The 19,743-nt window shown below is 46.9% G+C and overlaps 1 protein-coding gene across 2 annotated transcripts in view; it reads right to left on the bottom strand.

The window, feature by feature from the left end:
- Nucleotides 1-152: 152 nt before the first annotated feature.
- map1sa (microtubule-associated protein 1Sa) overlaps nt 153-19,743 on the bottom strand; it is a 45,279-nt gene continuing 25,688 nt past the window's right edge. The window contains exons 10-18 of one of the 2 annotated variants that reach the window (XM_080431419.1): nt 19,214-19,460; nt 18,423-19,174; nt 13,557-13,922; nt 11,437-11,642; nt 9,770-10,183; nt 8,480-8,909; nt 7,283-7,456; nt 3,118-3,332; nt 153-981 (exon numbers count right to left, since the gene is read on the bottom strand). In XM_080431419.1, coding sequence (XP_080287545.1) covers nt 826-981; nt 3,118-3,332; nt 7,283-7,456; nt 8,480-8,909; nt 9,770-10,183; nt 11,437-11,642; nt 13,557-13,922; nt 18,423-19,174; nt 19,214-19,460 — 2,960 coding nt within the window. In that variant the 3' untranslated portion in view covers nt 153-825. Of the gene's footprint in view, nt 982-3,117; nt 3,333-7,282; nt 7,457-8,479; nt 8,910-9,769; nt 10,184-11,436; nt 11,643-13,556; nt 13,923-18,422; nt 19,461-19,743 lie in introns of both variants that reach the window. The other variant, XM_080431418.1, reaches the window with a different exon arrangement.

The raw sequence follows: 19,743 nt of genomic DNA, 5'->3' as shown, positions 1-19,743 counted from the left end.
CCCATGGCTTGGGGTAGCATTCTGAAGGCTTGAGTATGCATTCTTATGCTGGGAATCCACCAACACAAGTAGTTCACCCAACAAATGACTTATTTTCAATCAATGACACATAACACACCCCATGACGTCTTCAATCCATGTTTTTTGGGGGGTTTTGTCACATTCCTAAGCCAATAGTTTAAGGACCGGGTCATCGGTCAATAGAAGACTCTACCGGTCATCAAATTATTGTCTCAGGAATGAGACAAAAACAAAACAAATCTCCATGAACTCAAGGCGTCATGGGGTGTGTAACTGATAGAAAACAAATAATGTTTTGGGTGAACTACTCCTTTAAGACTTGTGTTAGCGTTTCTTGATAGCATTCTGATGAATTACATAAAATGAAAGCTGTGCAAAAAGGGGAGGAGTTTCAACTGGGAAATGATAGGACATGAAATACAAACCAATGAAATGATTAATGCTTGTTAAGTCCAGCAGTGTGTCAATAAAGCTGCAACTATAGATCGTTTTCTTAATAATCAATTTGACTGATTAACTGTTGCTCCCATCACCATCAATAGTACACAACATTCACCACTCTCTCTCTCTCTCTCTCTGACCTTTGACCTACGATCAACCAGCTCTGACGTACCTTAGCGACGTTAAAGGTTAAAGTTCAACACAACTTCCTATTTCCACCTCAAAAACGTGTGTGTGTGTGTGTGTGACTGCAGGGTGGGTGGAGCTGTGACTGCAGGGTGGGTGGAGCTGTGACTGCAGGGTGGGTGGAGCTGCATGTGGAGGGAGGGATTTGTAGTCCATTATAATGGTGTAGTCCTCTCCTCAGAACTCCACCTTGCAGGCGGGGAAGGTCTCTTCCTGCATCACCACGGTGCTGTTGCTGCCCAGCACGTTGATTGACAGCTCTCTCTGCCTATCCAGCGTCTCCTGGTACCACTCGTGCATCGCCACCGACTCAAAGGTCGGGATCAGGGTCACCTGTGACACCGGGGTCAAAGTTCATTCAATAAGACAACAGGTAGAGAACGATAAGTTGTTCAATTTTTTTAAATATTTTTTAAATATATAAGAAACTTTAGTGAGGACCATTTGTTTTTGCTCACTCTGTGTCTCATAGAGACACACGGCCGGAAGCGGAAGGCCTACAAATCCACGCCCACTTTTGACACTCGGGGTCCGTTAGAACGATGAACTGCAGCTCTCAATGCAATCTCTATGAGAGGCATTGTAAAATACCGTCATTTCACTGGTTAACTACTGAGGCTGTAGCGATTTTTTTTGTGTTCTGTGTCCCATTTGTTTAATTTGTCCTTTTTAATGTCCCATATCTTTCATCTCGATATACTACCCACAATATACTATAATATACTCCATCAGTATGTCAAAACCACTAGCATCGGAGATCCAGAGTTTAAGTATATACGTCACGGACGCATCCCTTGAGGTTTTCAATACCCAGAAAACTGGCGAAAGTGGCCGTTTTCAATATGTTTTGGTCATTATCTCTGGAACAGAAGGTCCAATCTGCTCAGTTCAAAGCTTGTTGGATGCGTGACTTTGAGGACATTAAGCACGCAATGACACATTTTCGGGTTATTTTTTTTTTTTAGGGGAGGCGAGATCTTAGTTGGGCAGGCGACCGCCTCTCCTGCCTCTACAGTGGGTACGCCAGTGGTCGGTGCTCGGCACTCGTAAAGACAGTGATGTCACTGAAATGCCCGTCTGCTGTCTACCCTCTGCTGTGTTAGCATTATGGGTAACTCGTTAAAGTGGCAAATTAAATGTGAAACACATCAACTATTAAGAAAATAAGAAGATATGTTGACAAAGACACTCCATACATTTGGAAACATATTTTTATTTAAATCAATATCGTCTTCAGTTAATGCAGGATAATTTTAAAAGTAGGCTAACTTTCATATCCTCTCATATGGAATGCATTGGCAGCTGCAGTTCATCGTTCTAACGGACCTCGAGTAGCGGCACTGTCTCAAAAGTGGGCGTGAAATTTGTAGTCGCCGTGTGTCTCTATGGGAGGGCTGTGGACGCTTTAGAAACCCGCCTACCAGTGACATCATCGTCAGATTTTTTTTTTCCAAACAAAATGTAAAAATAAATATTTAGATTTATGAGTGGGAGTGGCTTCCGTTATAGCATGCCAACTTTACAGGAATAGAAAGCCTCATAGCGCGGTGCCGCGCTATGAGCTTGTAGATCTGCTATTTTCGAATAGCCAAAGAAATCTTAAGATGACACAGCTGCGTTCCCGGTCTTAACTCATTCACTGCCTCTGACGTAATTGACGTAATTATTCCCGTTTACCAATACTGCCACTGACCTAATTGACGTTTTTTTTTTTTTTTTCAAATTTGACCCAAAGACCAAGGAGATATGATTTTTCGAAGATCTAGACTCCCATCCACTTCCTTATTAACTTAAAACTTAAAACTTAAAAATTCTGTATCTCGGCTCCTGAGTACTTTTTTTTTTCAATGGCAAACGCGGCCAGCAATAATTGTGGCAGTGAATGAGTTAACACATCCACCGCCAAGAACGTAGTCCTACGGTCCGTTAAATCCAACTGTTAAGCGCCGAAACCGTAGTCCTACGGTCCGGGTGTTTTTTCGTTTTTTTCGAAAATTTTTTTTTTTCAATTTTCTAGGGGGACCATTTTCAGTGTAACACCACCAGAAGTCGACCGGAAGTGCGGTCCCGTTTTTTGTTTCCCGTCGGCCTCCATTCTAAGTCGTACACTAAAAGCCTTGTAAAACCTATGTAGTTTTTCATCCTCGCATTTCCCATGTTAACATAAACGGTCAGAACTCAAACATGGCGGCTCCGTTTGACACGCGGTCTCGACGAGTAGACACCAGGACATGTGCTCGTTGTTTACAAACAGTGGATCGCGCAATCTAAAGGTTTTTAACGGGGCCTATGGCGACCTGAAAAAAACAAAAAACAACAATAAAACCTTGGCACTGGTGAGTACATTATGAGATTAGCCCTTGGCGGTGGATGTGTTAATGGGTTAAATCCATGCATACATACAATACACTCCATATTTGGGCGTGGCTGCATTGGGAACTCCTTATATGGTCAACAAGTGTTCAGTACCTGCACATCGGGCCAGGAGCTCTTGCCCTCCAGCAGTGCGTCCAGGATGTGTCTCATTAGCGCCTCCTTGTGGGGCTCCTCTCCGCTGACCACGTAATGCGACGAGCGCAGCCGCCTGAAGAGCTCCGCCTCCACCGTGCAGGAGGCGGGGCCAGAGGGCAGGTAGGCCAGGTCCACATACACCGTGGGGGCGGAGCCAGAACCAGACCTGGTACCTGATTGGTCCAGGAGGAGGAGGAGACAAACAGAACATGTGACACAGAAAGAGGTTAGAATGTTTGCTAAAGTGTTCCTTTAAATCACATTTTCGCCACTGCCCCCTGCTGGAACCGGCTGGAACCAGTGCCCCAGGAGGATATAAATAGCTACTTTTTACACAACGGTTTTAACAAAATATCATTAATACATTTTTCTTTGAGATTTACATTAAAGGGCCTTTCTGTGTGGAGTTTGCATGTTCTCTGGTCTCTATACTGCCTCCCCCTGGTCAGTCGGGGCGCCTGATGGAGGGGAAAGGAGCTGGTTGGAATAACGTGTTCCTTCCACACGCTACGTCCTACCGGGGAAACTCCTCCCTGTCAGGTGATAAGAAGCTACGTCCTACCGGGGAAACTCCCCCCTGTCAGGTGATAAGAAGCTACGTCTTACCGGAGAAACTCCTCCCTGTCAGGTGATAAGAAGCTACGTCCTACCGGAGAAACTCCTCCCTGTCAGGTGATAAGAAGCTACGTCCTACCGGGGAAACTCCTCCCTGTCAGGTGATAAGAAGCTACGTCCTACCGGGGAAACTCCCCCCTGTCAGGTGATAAGAAGCTACGTCCTACCGGGGAAACTCCACCCTGTCAGGTGATAAGAAGCTACGTCCTACCGGGGAAACTCCTCCCTGTCAGGTGATAAGAAGCTACGTCCTACCGGGGAAACTCCCCCCTGTCAGGTGATAAGAAGCTACGTCCTACCGGAGAAACTCCTCCCTGTCAGGTGATAAGAAGCTACGTCCTACCGGGGAAACTCCTCCCTGTCAGGTGATAAGAAGCTACGTCCTACCGGGGAAACTCCCCCCTGTCAGGTGATAAGAAGCTACGTCCTACCGGAGAAACTCCTCCCTGTCAGGTGATAAGAAGCTACGTCCTACCGGGGAAACTCCCCCCTGTCAGGTGATAAGAAGCTACGTCCTACCGGAGAAACTCCTCCCTGTCAGGTGATAAGAAGCTACGTCCTACCGGGGAAACTCCCCCCTGTCAGGTGATAAGAAGCTACGTCCTACCGGGGAAACTCCTCCCTGTCAGGTGATAAGAAGCTACGTCCTACCGGGGAAACTCCTCCCTGTCAGGTGATAAGAAGCTACGTCCTACCGGGGAAACTCCCCCCTGTCAGGTGATAAGAAGCTACGTCCTACCAGGGAAACTCCTCCCTGTCAGGTGATAAGAAGCTACGTCCTACCGGGGAAACTCCCCCCTGTCAGGTGATAAGAAGCTACGTCCTACCAGGGAAACTCCTCCCTGTCAGGTGATAAGAAGCGGCCTGCTCACTCCTCATGCATCGAATGAGGCATGAGCTCAGTTCTGGGCTCTCCCCAGGCTGGCAGAGGGAGAGTAGCGCCCAGGATTACATAGGCAATTGGCACTGGGTGAAAAAATGGGTTGCAAAATCGTGGGATAAAAATGTAAGAAAAAAAATAATCAGACACAAGCCAACAGACTAGTGATACCTTTCAAAACGATCGAGTATAAATCACTGATTTTACCACAATTCTGCAACATTATGGACGGAACTGAGGTGAGTGTTAGCAATGCTATCCCTATTCTTACATCGATATACTATATATAATATACATTACAGGCTCTGATATTTATGTCAGACATACTCTAGTACAGGGCTGCTCAGGGGCCACTCAGCCAAATACCAAAAGTCCAAGGGGCCGCCATAAAAATGACGGTGCTATTTTGGATTTTTTGATTTTGTAACACACAAGAAAATGTACATTTTGACATCATATTCTTTTCTCTGTACCAGTTTATTTTGTGTGTATGTCCAGTGGCATCAGTTCAGCAAAAGCTAAGGTATGGCAAGGTTAGGGTTGCCAACTCCCAGAGATTGAAATAAGGGACACCTATCCTGGGCGTGCGGCAAAGCCGCGCGACCGGAAAAATGTGGGGGTCAAACCCCCCCAAAAACCCGAAATGCATAGAAAACTATGCATTATATCTGTAACAATTGACGCACCTGTATATATGTCTGTCTGTTTGTTTTTGAAAAATGTTTTAGCAACCCATATATTTGAACGGAAATGTATATTTTTATCCTGTATTTAAAAAAAAAAGAAAAAAAAAAGAAAAAACTTTTTTTTTTTTTGACCATGAGGGGGCCGCCAAGACGCTGCGTTCGGGCCGCATGCGGCCCGCGGGTTGAGTAGCGCTGATCTAGTATGTGAAGAGTCTTCCTGTGCTAGTAACACATTGACTGCTATGTTTTAGTGATTACGCTAGAGGGCGCTCTTTGACAACCTATGAATGATGCCTTGACTTGGAGAGAAGGATCCACCCGGACATGACGTCATCTGAAACATTGTCACTCCGTCTGCTACAATGTTTAACCCATTGAGGTTCCAATTCTGCAAAATGTCTTCTAAATCCTAAACGGTTTTCTGAAAACCCTATGTTTCTATATCAGTGGTTTTCAAACTTTTTCATGTCAAGGACCCCCCAAAATTATATGTATTTGGCCGCGGACCCCCATCTCAATATGTTGTTCCAGGGACCCCCAGAAGCAAAGATTTGAGTTAAAAATGTTTGCTTTAAAGGTAGGGTAAGTGATTTGCGTTGGTTAAAATAATGGTTAAATAGCTCTATATTGTGATAGTACTCATTGCTATAGAGTGTTTGTTCAGTATTAGGAGTCTCCTTGTCTCTCCACCTCTTTATTAAACAGAAAATGCATTTTGGTTTCAGTTTCAGTTTCATTTCCAATTTTATCCAACCAGGACAGAGAACTCAATCAGGATACAGATTAAACAAGTGAAATTGGAAGTGATGACACTAAGAAATGAGCAGACAAAATTGGAACTGGAACACTATACAAATTAAGCTTAAAAATTGGTACTTTCTCCTGATTGGCTGAGATTTTGACACCTACCGAAAAATGTATTTTCTGTTTATTAAAGAGCTGGAGAGACAGGGAGACATCTGTTACTGAACACACACTCTATAGCAGGGATGGCAAACTCATTTTAGCTCAGGGGCCACATGGAGGAGGGCCAGAGGGCCAGAGGGCCGGACCGGTACCGGACCGGTACCGGACCGGTAAAATCATTGGCATAATAACTAATAATAACAATAACAACAACTTCAGATAGTTTTCTTTGTTTACTTTACTTAGTCTTAGTTAGTACAAGCACATTCTGAAAATGTAAACTTCACAAATAGGGATGGCCAAATGGAGACATTTTATTAACCGTTTACCGTTAGGCCTTACCGATTAATTAATCGATAACCGTTAAGATTTTATTTTTTATTTTTATTTTTTTTGTGCCAAAATACATTTTATTTCAATGGGGCAAGTCTACACAGTTTGTTTTGTGTCTCCAGCAGAGCTTCTAGTGTCTCTATCTCTCTCTGGAAGAGGTTGCACATGAACTCTGCAGCCGCACTGAGGCGCTCCAACACAAACAATACCAATACAAAGACGTGGAAGAAGAAGAGGAAAGTGGAAGTTACGTGTGGTTGCAGGTGTAGACTTGGCCAAAAAATAATTAAAACATTTTTGGCACTGCTTTGCGAAATCATCTCGCGGGCCGGATTAAACTAGTTAGCGGGCCTGATCCGGCCCGCGGGCCGTATGTTTGACATCCCTGCTCTATAGCAATGATTACTATCAGAATATAGTATTTTAACCTTTTAACAAAACACTTTTTGTTTTAACCAAAAAATATCACTTACCCTAACCTTTAAATAATATATATTGAAAGATTTGCACACATTTTCACGATAAAAAAAAAAATAGCAGATCTACAAGCTCATAGCGCGGCACTCGGTGCCGCGCTATGAGCTTGTAGATCTGCTATTTTTGAATAGCCAAAGTGTAAAATAATGTTTTTTTTTAGCTCAAATGAAAAGGTGACACAGATGCGTTCCAGGTCTTAATGGGTTAAACATGTTGATAGGTCTACCTGAGGCTGTGGGCGGTTTGGAGGATCCTGGTCTGGAAGCAGCAGAAGCAGAGCCAGAGGTTCTGGATGCAGGTCTGGTGTCCAGACTGGAGCTGCTCTTCAACGTGGAGCGGCTCTGGACCTTCTGGTTCTGGGTCACCGTGCTGCTGCCGGACCCCTTCTGACCGACCACACCTACAGACCAGTGGACACAAGTTAAAGGAATAGTTCACCCCAAAAAAATGCCTTTAATCCAAGGAGATTTCTTTAGTTTTTGTCTCGTTCCTGAGCCAATCACGTTCCGCTCTCCTACGACAAAAACTAATCAAATCTCCATGAAGTCAAGGCTCCATGGGCTCCATTTAGACCTGGAACACCTCTACGTTATCATACCTTTCAACCGGGGAAGCTCTTTTTGTGTAGTTAGAAGGCCCTAGAGAGTGCAGTAACTACAACATTTGTTTTTAACTGATAAAAGGTCCATTCAATCCGCAAATGTGTCACTTAATTTTTTCCCTAATTTGTTTTATCCCACGATTTTCTAACCCTTATTTTACACCCGGTGCCAATTTGCTAAGTGATCCTGGGCGCTACACTCCCCCCACCAGCCTAGGGAGGCCAGGGCCGAGCTCATGCCTCCTTCAGTGCATGAGAGCCAACTGACCTTCTTGTGACCTGACAGGGGGGAGTTTCCCTGGTTGGACGTAGCGCGTGGAAGGAACACGTTATTCCAACCAGTTCCCTTCCCCTCCATCAGGCGCCCCGGCTGACCAGGAGGAGGCAGTATAGAGACCAGGATTACTGCATGTTTTTGTGAGGGTATTAACCCTTTAAGACCTGAGGCGATTCTTCAAAATGTTTTCTAAATTCTAACATTTTTTTGAATTTTTTTTTTCAAAATTTTTCAAAAATAGCAGATCTACAAGTTCATAGCGCGGCACTCGGTGCCGCGCTATGAACTTGTAGATCTGCTATTTTTTAATAGCCAAAGAAATCTAAAGTGACACAGATGCGTTCCAGGTCTTAATGGGTTAACTACCCTAGGAGACACGGGGAGAACATGCAAACTCCACACAGAGTGTGTCACTTTAGATTACTTTGGCTATTAAAAAAAACAGCAGATCTACAAGCTCATAGCGCGGCACCGAGTGCCGAAAAATAGGCGAGATAGAAAAATGTGTTGTTCCAGGGATAAAGCCACTGTTATGTACACTAGACCTGGTTTCTTGGTCTTCACAGCGTTGGCTCCGGTCTTGGGATTCTTCCCCGAGGCCTCGGGGGCGGGGCCGGGGGCGGGGCCGGGGGCGGGGTCGGCCATGCAGGCTCCGGGCTGCGGGGGCAGCGGTGGGAGGTCCTTCATCGGCGCAGGGGGCGGGTCCATGTTGGACGGATGGGAGAAGTGGGGAGTGGCTTGGTGGTGGTGGTGGTGGTGGGGGGGGGGGAACCCGCCTCCGCCGGAGGAGTCGTCCTCCTCCTCCTCCTCCTCTGATTGGCTGTCCAGCGTAACGGACGGACACTCCTCCGTCCCGGGCGGGACGTCCGAATCCGTGGCGGACGGCAGCGAGTCGCTGGCCGACGTGGGCGGGGTCTCCTGGCCCTGGGGCGAGCGGCGGTCGCCGTCGCTGCAGGGAGCGCTGGGCGACGCCTCCTGAGGGGACGGGGTTAAAAGGTCACGATGGGGACATTGTAACACATTCACTGCCATTGATGGAGAGCTCTGTCATTTAGAAAAAAAGAAAAGAAAAATCATTTTTAACACAGAACCAGGAGATCCAAAGATGTACTGCTCTATTCACTTCCTGGTTGAAGTATTTGGGTTTTACTATGTATTTTTGGCGAAACATGCTATTTTTCAACTAGGTATAACAAACGAACGGGAGGTTGCATTTTTTTCTTCTTCACAGAAGCACAGTGAAACCCTCAGTGATTAGCAACTATCAGGGGATCCTTCATACTGGAGATACATATTCTGTGGTTCTTGAAAGATTAGTCAGAATGCTTCAAAATGCTGGCAGAAGCTACAAGCTAGAGAACCCCTGGCAGTGAATGTGTTAACGCATTCACTGCCAGGTATTATTTAATTAATTATTTTTGCTGCTGCCAGTGTTTTTCACCTTGTTTTGACGATCTTTGAAAAGACACAGAAGCCACTACATGCACACGGATGTAAACAAAAAGTGTCCGGGGGGGTGGGGGAGGGTCTCGTCTATCCACTGGAACATTTTTTTTTTTTACCGCGATCGGCCATTTTGGAGCAATCGCCCGTTGAAAATGGCTGGTTTTCACAAATCACAAAGTTTTTCTACAAATCCTAACATAGGAGTTAAGTGGACGGAAGTGACGTTTGGGATGAAGTCACATCCATCCATTCCTTCTATCAGAGTTGAGGGATCATTCCTAAGTTGCGTTAGAGCATTTTCAAAAATGGATGTATATCTCCATCCATGGCAGAGAATGTGATAATTGCGATTGTGTCAAATAAGTGCGATGGGGCAGATGATGTAATACCTGTGATGGTTCGCTGTCTTCAGACAGGTCTTGAGGACCAGCATGGTGAGACAGGCCCGGTGAGACCAGGGCCTGATGGGTGTCAGGTGACTTGGGGTGATGGGTGTCAGGTGACTTGGGGTGATGGGTGTCAGGTGACTTGGGGTGATGGAACTCACAGGGAGACACCAGACACAGGTCCACGTCATGAGGCACGTCCAGGTGCAGCCCCTGCATCCCGTGGACCATGTGGTCCTCCGAGCCGTCGCCGGGCGGACGCACGTTGTTGTGGGCGGAGCTCAGCGGTAGACTCATCGAGTCGGGGGCGTGTCCGTTGGCGAACGAAGACGACGAGGACCGCTGCTCTGGAGGCGGGACCAGCTCGAATGACACCGACAGCGAATCGTCTACCTCCGTGGAGTGTGGAGAACCCACCTGAGACATGGTTAAAGGACAAATAAATATGGTTAAAGGACAAATAAATATGGTTAAGTAATAAATAAACATGGTTAACACATCGGGTGCCAGAGGTTTATTAAAATATTATACGTTCAGTGCCTGCATTTCTTCCATCCACTTACGTTGATACGTTTCGTGCGGTAGAAGCCCCGACGCGGAAGTGCATGTAAACAAAGCGTGCGTGCGAGACGGCGGAGGGTCCCGACTAACGCCTGGAACAATAATATTTCCAACACGATCCTCCATTGCAGAGTGATCGCCGATCGAAAACGGCTCACTGCCACCACGTTAAAAAGAAATGGAGATATTTAAGCTTTTAGTCACGGAGTTAACATTGGAAAGGCCAACCGGAAGGATTTTTGACATGGATCCACATCCGGCCTCTCCTTCTCAGAGACTCCTTGGATGATCCCAAAGTTTCGTTAGAGCGCCCCACGTATAAAAATAAAATTGGGTCAAAAACGGTCCGGACCGTTTACGGCACTCATTGTGTTAGCACATTGACCGCCAGAGGTTAATCTCATAATGTACTCACCAGTGCCAACGTGTTATTGTTGTTTTTTGTTTTTTTCATGTCGCCATAGATCTTGTTAAAATCCTTAAGATTGAGCCGTACACGGTCTGTTTACATCGGCGACATCTCACTGTATCTCCCAGTGAAAACCACATGTCAAACGGATCTCCATGATTGTAGTTAGAGCGGATTACGTTAAACAGTGATATGCGAGGAGAAAAAACTACAGGAAGAGAATTGAGTTTCAGTGTGCGCTTTAGAATGGGAGCGGACGTGATCGTCAAAACCGGATCCCAAATAATTCTGTTTCCGGTCATCAAACCGGGACCGGAAATTGATCAAAAAATTCCGAAAGTGCACCTGGAAAATTTTCAACGCGAATCGGCGGTTTGCGTAGATCTACGCGATTGGCATTCAATGTGTTAAGAAACAAATAAACATGGTTAATTCATTCACTGCCACACTTATTTCTGGCTGAGTTTTCCCACTGCCAGCGATGTTCGTTTTTTTTTAGCTTTTCAACTGGTCACAGAAAATGTATCCATTATGATCCATTGTCCTCATTGTGTTCTGACACCTGAGAAAACGTTTGAGGCATCGCTGGCACAAAACATGTTCAGATGGGGGGGGGGGGGGGGGGGGGCGCGCTGCGTGGCTATAATATAATATTGGGGGTCCCTGAAATGAAATAGTGGGTTTAAAGCCTAAACCTCACCTCGGCAGGCATGGAGGTCGCGGAGGCGTCGGGGAGGAGGCTGAGGGTCTGCAGGCTGGACTGTTTGTCCAGAGAGGAGGTGGAGGTGAGGGTCTCATGACCTCCGACCCCCAGGCTGGGGACCCTGGCCCTGCCCACACTGCTGTCCTCACATGACCCCTGGAGGTCATCCTCTTCAGGGGTCTGCTTACGGTAGGGCGTGTGACCTACACACACACACACACACACACACACACACACACACACACACACACACACACACACACACACACACACACACACACACACACACACACACACACACACACACACACACACACACACACACACACACACACCAACATAAAATAGACATATACACTAATCCACAGAGCGTTGCCCTGTAGGTGGCGCCGCCATTGCTGCGGTGTCAGACTCATCAGCTTCTGCTGCGGTTCTGTCCGTCTGTTGACGTTACTCTTTACCTGCTTGGCTGTTGGAGCATCCATAAACTACACAGGTTCATCCCCATTCTCTGTACATCTTTGTAAAGTTAGTGTCAGTAAAAGTTAGTATAAAGCAGGTAAAAGAGTAACGTGAGCAGTCAGTGACAGCAGCCTGACTGACAGCGCGCAGCAGCAGCTGACCGAGTCTTGACACCGCAGCAATGGCGGCGCCCCCTACAGGTCAGCGCTCTGTGGATTTGTGTATATGTTACAGGACGATTGAATAACCAGGATGATTGAAGAAGGAGCACTTGTTTTCAGGCAATTCTGTAAAACCAACGCTAGAGGGCAATGCAAGCCAGACTAGAGGGAGGGTGTGTGTGTGTGTGTGTGCGTGCGCGTTTGTGCGCACGCGCACACGCATGCACACACATGCGCGCGCGCATGCACGCGCCCGCGCACACACGCATAGTTTTAGTTTCTCCCTAAGACACACACACACACGCCCTCACGCGCCCTCGCGCCTGGAGGCGCGAGGGCGCGCCTCCTCGGCCTCAAGCTCTGCTGAGTCGGCGCGCCTCCGTCATGGACAATAACTATTATCACGTGCGTGTGAACGCGTGTTCAGCGTTCCCCCAGCGTAGCTTCCTGGTTGCTACGTGGGGGGGAACAACAACAGACAGGTCAGCGTCGCATCAAAGCCCCGCCCCGAAGCCCCCTGCCTAAAAACGAGCGCTCTGTCTTCAATCGTCCTGGTTATTCAATCGTCCTGTGACATATATACTGTATGTGTCCCGACTAAGGGGCCAGCTTCTGAGTTGTAAATTGAGTGTACATAGGAAGTAACAGTTCATATGAATGACCTGTAGTTTTGCTGTTTCACCCTGCTGGTGTCAGAAGTAATTAAGCTCCATTCAAGCGGATGGGTTTTTGCCAAACTTTAGACTTGATTGTATTACCTTAATAGACATTGTCATAAATAATGTATGCTTCCAGTCGCTAGTTTAAAGTCTTCTTTCAATCATCATAATATGCGTTTTGGTAAACTATGGTCCCGTTTATGTTCAAATGGAGGTCTGCATTAAGGTATGCTGTAGGAGGGGCGTGGCTACCTTGTGATGATTTGATTGACAAGCTACAAAACCAATAGCATTCATTCCCCACCCCCGCTCTGGTCCCAACCAATAGGATTCATTCATTTCCGGTTTCTTATTTGCATATTCGGACCGGATATAGAAAGATGGCGGATTTGAAATCATGGGGACCCCCACAAAATAATCATATTTGAACTGGGGACCCCCAGAAATAATCATATTTGAACTGGGGACCCCCAGAAATAATCATATTTGAACTGGGGACCCCCCAAAATAATCATATTTGAACTGGGGACCCCCAGAAATAATCATATTTGAACTGGGGACCCCCACAAAATAATCATATTTGAACTGGGGACCCCCAGAAATAATCATATTTGAACTGGGGACCCCCCACCCTGACAAGCACACTTGTAGGAGTTGAGGCATTACATTTAGTTTGACTCGGTTCCACAGATAAATAATGTGAAAATAGCAGATCTACAAGCTCACAACGCTCACAACAAGCTGATCATCTGGAGACCCCCAAAATGAGACCCACAGGCTGAGACCCACAGGTTGAGACCCACCAACCGCCGTACAGTATCATCATCAGTGTTACCTGCGCTGCGGTTGGGGGCGGAGTCTGCGGGAGAGCCCGCCTCCTCCAGGGTGTGCTCCTCCTCTTCCTGTCCGTTCCTCAGCGCTCCGTCCAGGAGGCGGAACTCTGTGGGCGTGAGGTCAAAGTTCACGCTGCGCTCGCTCTTCGGCGTCCTGGCGGGGGGAGGCGTGGAAGCGGCGGCCATCTTGGCGCGTTGGGGGGGCTCTGCTGGCGTGGTCTCCATGACGACGACGACCGGTTGGTCCTGGAGACTCTGGGCGGTGGCGTTGTGGTTTGCGTCTCGGCCCGCGGCCACGCCCCCCGCGGCCACGCCCCCCGCGGCCACGCCCCCCACGGCCATGTTGGAGTTCTGAGCGCCGTTCAGGGCTGTGTCACATGATCATAAAATATTAGAGTCTTCAACAGAGGGGGGTCCGGGGACCCCTAGAGCACTGGTTCTCACACTTTTTCATGTCAAGGACCCCCAAAATGATATGTATTTGGCCGCGGACCCGCATCTCAAAATATGTTGTTCCATGGACCCCCCAGAAGCAAATGCGCGGTGCGGCGCTATGAGCTTGTAGATCTGCTATTTTTGAATAGCCCAAAGTATAAAAGGTTAAAATGATTGTGACGCTAGATTAACACATTTAGTTTTCTAATATCTTTCTATGTGTTGTGTATGTGCCGCCAGATGCCAGGGCAGCCGGTGCAGCTAGCCAGATGACAGACTGAGTACACCGTCATCTTCAAAACAAGCCTGACGCACCTCTGCTGGTCCTGGGCGACCTAAACCACTGCCCTCTGGAGAAACATCTGCCAGGCTTCCAACAATAATGTGAAGTGTGCTACGAGGAAAAGCAACATACTGGACAAGAGCTTTGGTAACATCAAGGACGCCGATACAGCCAGAGCGAGGGCTCCACTAGCCACCTCTGACCATAAGGCTGTCCATCACATATAGATCTGTGTTTAAATCTAGCAAACCAGTCACCCAGACTATACATGTGTGGTCTGGTGATGCAGTGGAGGAGCTGAAGGGCTGCTTTTTATGCACAGACTGGGATCTTCTTTCACCATGCAGATGTCAACACAGCCACAGAGACAACTAGAAAAAGTGCTCCTCGGAGCACAGGGCTCCGCCAGGTCAGGTAGGCTATTGTGGCCTCCTGGTGGCGCTATAATAGGCCAACGTGAAAAGGGTGCCATTTCTTCTTAGGCCTTGCACGACAATTGGACAATGACTGCATTCATGATTTGAGGCATTTTGTTAAAAACATGTGTTTCGCTAAATTAGACCTGTTGGTGGCGCTATAACAGGCCAATGTTAAAAGGGTGGCATTTGTTCCTCAACATAGTGTGAATGTGCGTGCAAAGTTTGAGCGCAATTGGACGGTGCGTTCATGATTTGCGGAATTTTGTTCAAAACAAGCCAATAATGCAAACTTTAGATGTCAATCTTAGCCAATCGGTATGGAATATGAAAAATCAAACACATCCGTCGTGATCACATGACTATAGAGATCATGTGTACCGATTTGCGTGAAATTTGGATAAAATTGGAAGGTGAAGTATAAAATAATGTGTTTTAAATAAGTCGGCCTCCTGGTGGCGCTATAAAAGGCAGATGTGAAAAATGCAGGGCAAAGGTTTTTCCTTGACCTCTATGGAGTGTGAATACAAAGTTTTACACAGATCGGTGCAATTATAGGTAAAAACACGAATCGGCCTATTATAGCGCCACCATGAGGCTGATTTGAAAATGTTCAAATGGTAGTTCTTCCTCGGCTTAATGGGAATGTGTGTGCAACATTTCACGGAAATTGCATGCTGTGTTCATGATTTGAGGCATTTTGTTCAAAACGGAGTACTCCTGCAAACTTTGGAAGACATTTTTAGCCAATCAGGATGGAATATGAAAAATCTGAAAGACCCGTTTCGTTTAATAACTATAGAGATACTGTGTACCGATTTGCGTGATTTTTGGACAAAATCTATAGGAGTATCAAAAAATATGTTTTGCACAAATCGGCCTCCTGGTGGCGCTATAAAAGGCCCATGAGAAAAATTTGGGGCAAAGGTTCTGAATTGTCATCCAGGGAGTGTGTGTGCACAGTTTCACTGCGATCAAGACAACGGTGGCGGAGATTAGCTGGTCACAGACGGACGGACGGACACACGGACGGACGGACACACGACGGACGGACAGGGGGAAAAACATACTCTCTCGCCATGCCTTTCGGCCTGGCGGAGACAATAACCGCTTACATCACCTTCTGTGTGGATTCAATAATACCCCAGAAAACTTTTACAACATATCCAAACAATAAACCCTATATCACAAAGGGAATCCAGGACTGCATTCGGAGAAAGAAGACAGCCTTCAGGATGGGGGACACAGCAGCTATGAAGGCTGCAGAAAGTGAACTTAGTCTGCAGCTGAGGGAATCCAGAAGGCAGCATAAAGAGCGTGCAGAGCAGGAGTTAGCCAGCTCCAATATCAAGAGACTATGGGACTCTATCAGGAAGATGACAAACATGCAACCTACCAGGAAGCCCATGGCTGCTCAGAATGAGAGCGCAAAGGCAAATGAGCTAAAATTATTTTTGTTATGCGTTTTGAGACTGTCAAAGAATGCTGTGATGTAATAAATGCCTTACCATGTGATGGTGATGATGATAGAATAATAATTGGTGCAGGTTGGGTTACTAAGGTGTTTAAAGCTTTGCAGACTAACAAAGCGACAGGACCGGATGGAATGTGTGCATTCCTCCTAAAACATGTGAGGAGGAATTAACTCCAGCATGGCATCGTCTTTTCCAGGTATCTATCCACACAGGTATCTATCCACACAGGTATCTATCCACACAGGTATCTATCCACACCACACGGTGCCAGAACTATGGAAAAAAACAATCATAGTTCCAGTTTCAAAAAAGCCCTGTCCACTAGAAAATAATGATTATAGGTCAGTATAAAGCCCTGTCCACTAGAAAATAATGATTATAGGTCAGTATAAAGCCCTGTCCACTAGAGAATAATGATTATAGGTCAGTATAAAGCCCTGTCCACTAGATAATAATGATTATAGGTCAGTATAAAGCCCTGTCCACTAGAGAATAATGATTATAGGTCAGTATAAAGCCCTGTCCACTAGAAAATAATGATTATAGGCCAGTATAAAGCCCTGTCCACTAGAAAATAATGATTATAGGTCAGTATAAAGCCCTGTCCACTAGAAAATAATGATTATAGGTCAGTATAAAGCCCTGTCCACTAGAAAATAATGATTATAGGTCAGTAGCACTAACCTCCAATGTGGTTAAATCCCTGGAGAGAATATAACTGAGGAGCTCCGTAAGGAAACAGAGCGATCACTAGATCTGCATCAGTTTGCCTATGCAAGGAACCACGGATCTAGTGATGCGATCTCTACACTAGCTCACTGTGTATTGAAGCATATAGAGCACACAAAAACACATGCAAGACTTCTCTTTGTTGATTTTAGCTCGGCCTTCAACACAATCCATCCAGATATTCTTCTCCGTAAATGAGCTGAACTGAAGGTGAATCCGTTTTTAATTAAGTGGTATTTTTCCTTTTTATCTAACAGGCCACAACAGGTGAGATTTAACTCTCTGATAAGGCAGTGAGTAGTACAGGGGCCCCTCAGGGGACAGTTAGCTCCTCCCTTTTGTTTACTTTATACACAAATGATTGTGTCAGCTCACAACCCAATCAGTGTGTAGTTAAGTTCTCTGATGACACTGTAATCCTCAGTCTACTCACAAGTGCATGTGACCGATCAGTAGCCATACAACTAGAGTGGACAGGTTTGTAGGATGGTGTGATGAACACCACTTACAAATGAATGTAAGGAAAACTGAGGAGATTGTGGTGGATCCCAGGTCCATAGGAGACCACACCACGATCTCCATTCATGGTCATGACATCAAACAGGTCATCTAGGAGTACAGATCCATTGTGAAATGAGCTGGCACACTCATGTGACAAGTGTGTGTGCAAAAATACACCAGCGCCTTCATTTTCTCCGTAGGCTTAGACTCTTTGGTGTATGTAGAAACATAATGCTGATCTTTTATAGAGCTAGTATAGAGTCTGTTGTCAGATATGGTATCACCAGTTGGTTCGGAAACCTGACGGTAAAGTATAAATCTGAGATCCTTAGATTAGTCAAAATGTCAGGGAAGATTATGGGTATGTCCACACCCCCCATTACCCCCCCCCCCCCCCCCCATTACCCCCCAGGTCATTTTTGAGCAGTCCACCATTGGGCTGGCTAAGAAGATAGTGTCTGACTCCTCTCATGTCCTACACACTGAGTATAGGTTACTGCCGTCAGGTAGGAGGTACGGGACCCATGCGTTCAACTACAATAGGTACAAGTACTCCTTTGTCCCTATTTGTCAGTTACACTCCTCAGTGATGTCCTTATGGTGGGCAGACGGCGGGGCAGAAGGTTTTGAGGTGTGCTAAGGTGTTGGTCTTATTGGACAACATGCTGGATGAGGTGGTTATTATTATTTATTATTATTATGGAGGGTGATGACTAGGAAAAAATGGATTGTACATGTCACTGTGTGCGTATGTTTTTGTTTTTTATTTTTTTATGTTATTGTGTATGCTGCTGGTCTGTGTGTCCATTGGGGGGTCCGTGGCCACATACATACATATAATTTTGGGGGTCCCTGACATGAAAAAGTTCGAGCACCACCGATATAGAAACATACGTTTTTCAGACAAAACTGTTAGGAAGACAATCGTAATGGGTTAATTAGTATGATTGTTAACACCTGTGAAATAAGTGGACCGATTTCTTTCCAGTATGGCTGCTTGTGAATGTCGCCCGTTGTGTAATAACGTACCGGTGTTGTGGTTGTCTAGTCGTGCGGTCGTTTCCTCGGGAACTTTGTGATTGTCGGGATCCTTTGGTCCTGCTTTCTGTTTGGTCCCTTTGTTGCTCACAGCGTCTTTCTTGGGAATCGCCAAGTCTTTCTTCACCGCTGCGTTCTTAGCTACAGGTTTTTTGCCGTTTTCCGCGTTCGCCACCATCGTCGACGCCGGGGCAGCTGCTGCTGCTGCACTCGCGGCCGTTCTCTTATTATTAACGACACCGAGGCTTTTTGCCGTCGCCGTTTTCTTCTCCTCCGTCTTCACGTCCTTCTTGCTCGCGTCCGTCTTTTTCGCGTCGGCGGGTTTAACAACGTCTTTCTTGGGCTTGGCGCCCCCCAGAGGTTCCTTCTTCGCCGCGTCTTTCTTTTTGTCTCCTCCCGCCGCCGCTGTAGCGGCCGCGGGCGGCGGCTTGTCCTCCTTTTTCTTCTCCTCCTTCTTCTCCTCCTTCTTCTCATCCCTCGTCGGTTCTTTCTTCGGAACCGGCTTCTCGCCGAGGGTCTTGGAGGGTCTCTGTTTGGCGTCCCCGTCTTTCGCTTTAGCCTTGTCGTCCCGGTCTTTCCCTTCTTTCGCCGCAGCCGCTGCGTCTCCCCCCGTCTGCGTCTTCGGCTTGGACTTTGCGTCCGCTTGTTTCTTCGCTTCTCCTCCCGCCGATCCGCGTGCGAGCAGTTTGTCTTTAGTCAGGGAGCTTCCGGGTCTGGTTGCTGCTGGGTCTTTAGTCAGGGACCTGAGACTCTCCAGACTCTTTGTGTCTTTAGTCAGGGACCTGAGGCTCTCCTGGCTCTCTGCTCGTCTGCTGGCCATCAGTTTGCTGTTGGACGAGGCTTCCAGGTCCTTCAGACAGACCACCGGATGTTTGAGGAAGTCCAGATGCTTGACCTTCTCCAGGCCTTCCAGGATCTTGGCCTGCGGGCAGCAGCCGGGGAACAGGACTCTGACGATCTTCTCCTGGGGGTTGGATGGATGCCAGACCAGCAGCGCACAGATGGACACCATGCAGGGTAGAGGCAGCTCTAGAGAGAGAGACACATAGGGAGGAAAATACATGTCACGGTTATTGTGGCAAAGATAATCTTTGGGGGGGGGGGGGTGTTTCCACTAGATGGCGCTCTTAGCTAGGACATGAATGACCATTTCATCCCCAGACGCACGCAGAACCAGGAGATCACCAGATCCCAAGATGTACCGCTCCATCCACTTCCTGGTTAACGTATTTGGGAAATGGCCTGTATCTCGCCTCCTGTGTTTTACTATGGATTTTTGACGAGACATGCTATTTTCAAAGCCAACGGGGGG

This window comes from Gymnoscopelus braueri (genome assembly GCF_963280865.1).
Source record: "Gymnoscopelus braueri genome assembly, chromosome: 6".
NCBI lineage: Eukaryota > Metazoa > Chordata > Actinopteri > Myctophiformes > Myctophidae > Gymnoscopelus > Gymnoscopelus braueri.
The sequence above is the reverse complement of the archived record's forward strand: the minus strand, read 5'-3'. Positions and strand labels throughout refer to the sequence as shown.